Source organism: Drosophila mojavensis, unplaced genomic scaffold (assembly GCF_018153725.1).
Source record: "Drosophila mojavensis isolate 15081-1352.22 unplaced genomic scaffold, ASM1815372v1 contig_136, whole genome shotgun sequence".
NCBI lineage: Eukaryota > Metazoa > Arthropoda > Insecta > Diptera > Drosophilidae > Drosophila > Drosophila mojavensis.
This window is the reverse complement of record NW_025318667.1, coordinates 12,468,057-12,474,629: the sequence shown is the minus strand read 5'-3', so window position 1 is coordinate 12,474,629 and position 6,573 is coordinate 12,468,057. Positions and strand designations below refer to the sequence as shown.

At 35.4% G+C, this 6,573-nt stretch overlaps 1 protein-coding gene across 2 annotated transcripts; it reads left to right on the top strand.

The window, feature by feature from the left end:
• The first annotated feature begins 4,115 nt into the window (after positions 1-4,115).
• Positions 4,116-6,228, top strand: LOC6583680 (probable cytochrome P450 311a1). 2 transcript variants are annotated; one of them, XM_002009309.4, is made up of 4 exons: positions 4,123-4,395; positions 4,457-4,834; positions 5,045-5,388; positions 5,467-6,228. In XM_002009309.4, exons 1-4 carry the CDS (start codon positions 4,239-4,241, stop codon positions 6,037-6,039), a joined length of 1,452 nt encoding a protein of 483 aa, XP_002009345.1. In that variant the 5' UTR covers positions 4,123-4,238; the 3' UTR covers positions 6,040-6,228. The 2 variants fall into 2 exon arrangements, with proteins under 2 accessions (XP_015016890.1, XP_002009345.1); XM_015161404.3 differs by having other exon boundaries at positions 4,116-4,395; positions 5,045-6,228.
• Positions 6,229-6,573: the final 345 nt, after the last annotated feature.

The window sequence follows — 6,573 nt, the reverse complement described above, 5'->3', positions numbered from 1 at the left end:
TATCGCATCTATTTTGATTGAATAATGTATTTCGCTTTAACTTTAACGGACGTACGAATATAACTTATCAAATTTATTGTGTTACATTTTAAATGATAATCAGCTTAGGCACTAATATTATTATTATTATTATTACTATTACTATTATTACTATTACTATTATTACTATTATTATTATTATTATTATTATTATTATTATAATTATTAAAAAATTATTATAAATATACAACTTTTTTTGTCGTAATTGTAAACTTTAAGCTCTATTAATAGCGCATGTTGTTGTTGTGCGAGTGTGTATGTGTATGTGTGTGCTATTTTTTTTTTTTTTTTGTTATTGATGAAAGAGAAGAAGCAGAAAAATGAAAAAAAAAAAACGAAATGTAAGCCAAGTTAATATATGCAATATTTAAGCACTGTACCTTAGGTATAACACACACACACACACACGAACACACACACACATACACAGATGTTTTAAGCCTAAATTTGATATATATACACGTATATATATATATATATATATTATTTGAATGCTTTTTTTGTAAGCGCTTTAATTGTTATTGATTTTGCATAATGTGAAAAAAAAACAACAACAACAAAAACACAAATTATATTTGTATTTATACACAAAAAATAAAAAATAAAACATTTTATATGAGATAATTTAAAAAAAAAGAAGAAGTCGAAAAACATTTTATTTGATTTGATATTATTTGGATTTTTATTTATTTGTTTAGTTTAGTTTATATTTAATAAATGTTTGTGTTACTCTTACTTTAGCACAATTTGCTTGCATGCGCTGTTGCCAAATTGCACACTGAAAATGCGCCGCTGTCAGAAAACTTTGCAGGCGACGAATTAATCTACGAAAGTGAAAATGATAAACGAAAAATGCAAAATGATAAATGAAGAACGCAAAACCAAAGCACAAATAAATATAAAAACCTTATCAAACTGAAATACAAAGAACACCAAGAATTGCAATCACGTCTGGCCTTAAAACGAGAAATCAACCAAATCCGGCAACTGCAGCAAATCGATACGAAAACAAAACCGAGAAGCATATAAACAATAAAACACCAAGTATAGTTACATTTTAATAACAAAACAAATTACGAAGCAAAACAACGGCAAACGCAACGATGAAACAATAAGCACGAACGTGTTCAGCAACTACAAATAGAGCCTACTTTTTTACACTTAGTTACCGAAACTCCTAAAAATAACCAACAGGACATACACACACACACACACACACACACTCACACTCACATACATATACAGCTGCGATAATAGTAGTAGCAGTACTGTTGGACGGAAAGAAATTTAGTGATAAAACAATTCGAAGCGAATTTTAGGATTAATGAGATTCTACAATATATTGTTATTAATTGAAATGATCGATATGGAGTCGCTGTCATTAATATTTCAATGACCAACATTCGCTCTACTATTTATATGACCGCAGCTGTATATATACACACATACATACATTTGATAAAATCCTATTGATTTTGAGGATGTCATTTTGGTTATTGTATTATGTCTCCCAATCCCAACTCCAAATGTTTCCAAGAAGCAATTCTCACCGCAATTGCATATGTTATTACCAACACATACATATATATATACCAGATATATATATATATGTATGCAGCTACATATTGATATACATATATACACTCATAGCTAGCTCTTATCGAATAATTGTAATGCCGAAGCCTGGCTTCGGCACTCGCGTTTTGTTAATATACATACTAGAGTTGTACTAGCCTTAGAATGGAACTAGCGCACTAACTAACTAACACACACACATACATATGTACATATATACATATGAGTGTATGCATGTATGTATGTATGTGTGTGTGTATTTATTCAATATTTAATGCATGTGGTTTATGGGGCGATCGAGCCGCCTTTATTAAATACATTTCTATAGCTGCAATTGGAGTCATGGAGATCCAATTGGAAAATGGAATCGGACTCGAATTGGTTAACCGGCCAACTGGATTGAGTGAAAGCCGTCAAAGTAACTAAACAAGCAAACACCAAATATGTACTCGATGGATGAAAGTAAATCAAAAAAAAAAAAAAAAAAAAAAAAGAATTCAACAACAATAGCAAAAGCGAATCTAAATATACATCGATTTAAATTTAAAAAAAAAAACATACAACACCAAATGAAAAAGGTCTAAATATACATACATATATATATATATATATATATAAATTGTTTAACATACAGAATTTAACTTACAACAAAACCAAGCTGCAATAACAACAACAACAAATGAACTAAATAGCTAACTACAATAGATACTGCAAAAAGCAACACCAAGTAGAAAATCGCTTTATAATAATCTATTTAAAACTAGAAGTTTACAAATGAAATTTAAAAAATAAAAGAAGAAAAAAACTTAAGAAGATATAAAAAACTATAGAGTTGGCAAAACAAGTAAATACAAGTGTTATATGACCTCTTAGAGCCTTTTAGTGAACGCGATTATTAAACTATATACATAAATATATATATATATATATATATATATATATTCATACATACATATATAGTATATATATATATTGTCGGGCATGCTCTCGATTTGCCAAGTCTGTGCACATTTCAGGCAATTTACAAAGCGCACACGAGGAAACTCTACGAATGCCCTGGAAATGTGTGCTATCGAGAGCATCGGCCAACCAATCGATATTTATCGTTATGCGTACAGTCATACGTGTGCCAGCGAGGCGCATCGCATCTCGTTTGGCATCGCAATGCGCTCTTTTATTCTTGATATATCTCTTAGATAAGCCAAAGAACATAAATCAAATAATCGAATTACCGAATTGTGAAGTTATCGATCGATTTACATACCTTAAGTGAACTAGAAAGCAAAAAACAAAACGCACACGAAAATATATACATATATACATACAAAGGTATATATATATATACATATATACAGAGGTAAATTCAATTCTAAACTCTAATTAATAATCAAAGTACTTTTGCAATGAGCTCTTATCGAAAGCGAAACAAAAGAGATATACATACATGAGATATATATATATAAATATATATGTTATATATATATGTCACATATATACATACATATATTTATAAAATGAATATTTAACTTTTGTATAACTAACGAAAATATTGTTCAAATTGATCGATATCTACATATAACAAAGAAAACAAAACCAAGCGACGAAGGAACGAAGAGGAAGTGTAGACAAGAGAAGACGAAACGAAGCCCACAAAACAAAACAAAACAAAACGCAAACGACAAAATGAGAAATTCTATTTTACTTGAATTATTGTAGCCTTAAAGCGAAAGAAACTTATATTATAAACCAAATTAAATAGCAACACAAATTATATTCGTTGTAAATGTTAATGAAACTACATATGTGTTAAAGAACTTGCAAATTGCAAATGAAACAATTCTCAACAATAACAAAACGAAGCCACAAAACCATTATGAGCATAGCTATAAAAATGAAAAGATATATACATATAGATTAATATAAATATATATATATATATATATATATATGAAAAACCAAATGATAATAATTCCAAATATTACAAATTTATGTGTCCACATATTTGAAATGAAAAGAAAGAAGAAAAAGGAAGAAAGAAGATATACATACACGTACATAAATGAATAAATTCATGAATATATTATTGAATAAACAATATTACATACAATAAATAAAATGTTATTAACTGATTCAACTCTCTAACAAAACATATCTCTTATTTATAACGGTAAAGTTCATATGCACTGCTTGCCTTAGCAGGAATATGTTAACTTAACACTTTCCCAACAGACGCATTTGCAATTGGCTTTGCAGTTGGCTAGGGCAAGGTCTCATTTACTTGCCGTCTGCCTAAAACCAGATTAGATACTAGAAGCCACACAAATCTAACCATATACATATATGTACATATATGTAGGTATATACTCTCAAGCAATATCAATTAATAGCGCTTCATACAGTCTGCGTAGAGTTTAACAGCATTGGCGGCTAGTTTACAGCCCTGTTAAATCGTTGTATATTGAACTCTAATCTAAATCCAATTGACTTTGCATGCAAGCGATCGTTCATACATACATATATTCTGATTAGCAGCAAGCCGCAGCTGATTGTGTTCGTTGGTTCCAATTAGAATTGCGATTGCAATTGCAGTCAATCAAATTGGTTTCATCAATTCCAGCGCACAGATGCCGCTTTCGACTTTGCTGCTCGGCCTGTTTGTCTGCCTGTGCCTTGGGCTGTGGCACCTGCGTCAGCGCCTGCAACTGGGCTGTAGCCTGCCTGGACCCTGGGCCTTGCCCGGCTTGGGCAACGCCCAGATGATTGGCAAACTGAAGCCAGAGTGTGAGTCGGGCGCAGCGCCTGATCGAATTGGAGTCCACTTAAAAGCTTCTTGTCGCCGCAGTTATCTTTCTGGTGTTTACAGAGCTGCGCGAACGCTTTGGCGCCACCTATCGCCTGTGGTTAGGACCTCAGCTGTGGGTGTTTCTGCACAGCGCCGAGGAGACGCGCCAGGCACTGCACGATCCAACGCTGCGCAAAGCGGACACCTTTCAGCAGCTCTCGCCCCTCATTGGCAATGGTCTGCTGATCAGCCATGGCAGCGAGTGGCTGGCACAGCGCCGCCTGCTAACGCCCGCCTTTCAGCCGCAGCTGCTGCGCCGCTTTGCGCCTGCGTTGTCCAAACATGCGGAGCGCCTGCTCTACCGTCTGCAGCGAACAGGCGGAAATGCCATCGAGGTAACGGATTACCTTTTCGCCTGTCTTCTGGATTGCATTGTGGGTAAGTGTGGTATAATTAGTGACATAGCCATAGACATAATGAAATAGAAATTAGGACATTCTAGAGCTGGACAGATTTATTGATTCATGAGCTATCGATTGCCGCACTCATTTCCAAAATATCGATATGTAACGCAGCACCACAATCGTTTTAATAACTCTATTAACTCGAACGTCTGATAAATAAATTAATGGATAACTCTAACCGTAGACAACTCAATGGGCTTTGCGCTGGACACGCAGCTGGTCGAGCACTCGCCCATTGTGAGCGCCTTTCATCGGAGCAGTGAGCTGCTGTTCAAGCGCATGATTAATCCTCTGCTGACCTCCGATTTTGTGTTCAAGCGTACGCGACTGTGGCGCGAGCTGCGCGTTCAGCTGCAAGTGATTCACTTGCACATGGATCGAATTATCGAGCAACGCGAGAAGCAGCTAGAGGCAGAGCAGCAGCAGCCAGAGCAGGAGAAACGACCACGCATACTCTTGGATGCTATGCTGCTGGCGGGGCTAAGCCGTCAGCAGATTCGCGACGAAGTGAACACATTTGTCTTCGCTGTGAGTTGTCACTGCCACCTCCCCTCTCTCTCTCTCTCTTTCTCTCTCTCTCACTATCTCTATCTCGATCTTCGACAGGGTGTAGACACTACCACGGCGGCCATGGGTTTCGTGCTCTATGCCCTGGCCAAGCAGCCATCGGTGCAGGAGCGCTTGTACACCGAGCTCTCTCAGCTGCCACCAGATGGCGCCACGAGCCTGGATGCTCTCAATGAGCTTGACTATCTGGATGCCGTGCTGCAGGAGACTCTGCGCATGTACACCATAGTGCCCAGCACGGGCCGACAGACGACCAGAGCCACAACGATTGGCGGGCGTCGCTACTGCGCCGGCGTCACGCTCTGGATCAATATGTACGGCCTGGCGCACGACGCCAGCCACTTCACTGAGCCATACGAGTTTCGGCCAGAGCGCTGGCTGCAGGCGCAGCAGCCCACACCCTTTAGCTATATACCCTATTCGGCTGGCCCACACGTGTGCATTGGCCGCCGCTACTCGATGCTGCTGATGAAGCTGCTCACCGTTCGCATTGTGGAGCATTTTCGCCTGGAGCTGAAGCGACCACTGGAGCCGCTTGTGCTGCAGGCCCAAATGGTGTTGCGCTCTCGCGATGGCATCCACATTAGGTTTGTGCCGCGTGGAGCTGTATGAAATCATAACGACTAATACATACCCTGCACTTGTCAGCTTTCGATTGCAATTTAAGAATTTTTAGAAAGAATTTTTAAGAAATTTTTAAACAAATTTATTTTCTATATATCTACAGGATTTTGTGAATGGTATTTTACAATAATTTATGAGTTTAGGCTAATACATAGGCCTTCACAAATTTATTTTAAATATGACTTTTATTTTAAAATATTTGTTGTTTTTTTTTTTATAGATTTTTCATATATTATTGTTAATATTATTTTTTAATATCTATTAAATTAAAAAAAAAAAAAAAAATTGTATACATTATTTGTATTATTTTGTAAATTCATATATATTTTAAATACTAAATATTTTTAATAAATAAATATTTTAATTTTTGTACATAATTTTTTTTAATATTTAATATAGTTTTTTACTTTTTATTTGTATGTACATTTTATATCTGTTATATTTAGAAATATAAAAAATAAATATATATATATTTTTTTTAAATCTGTATATAATTAATTTTTTTTTTTGTTTTTTATATAT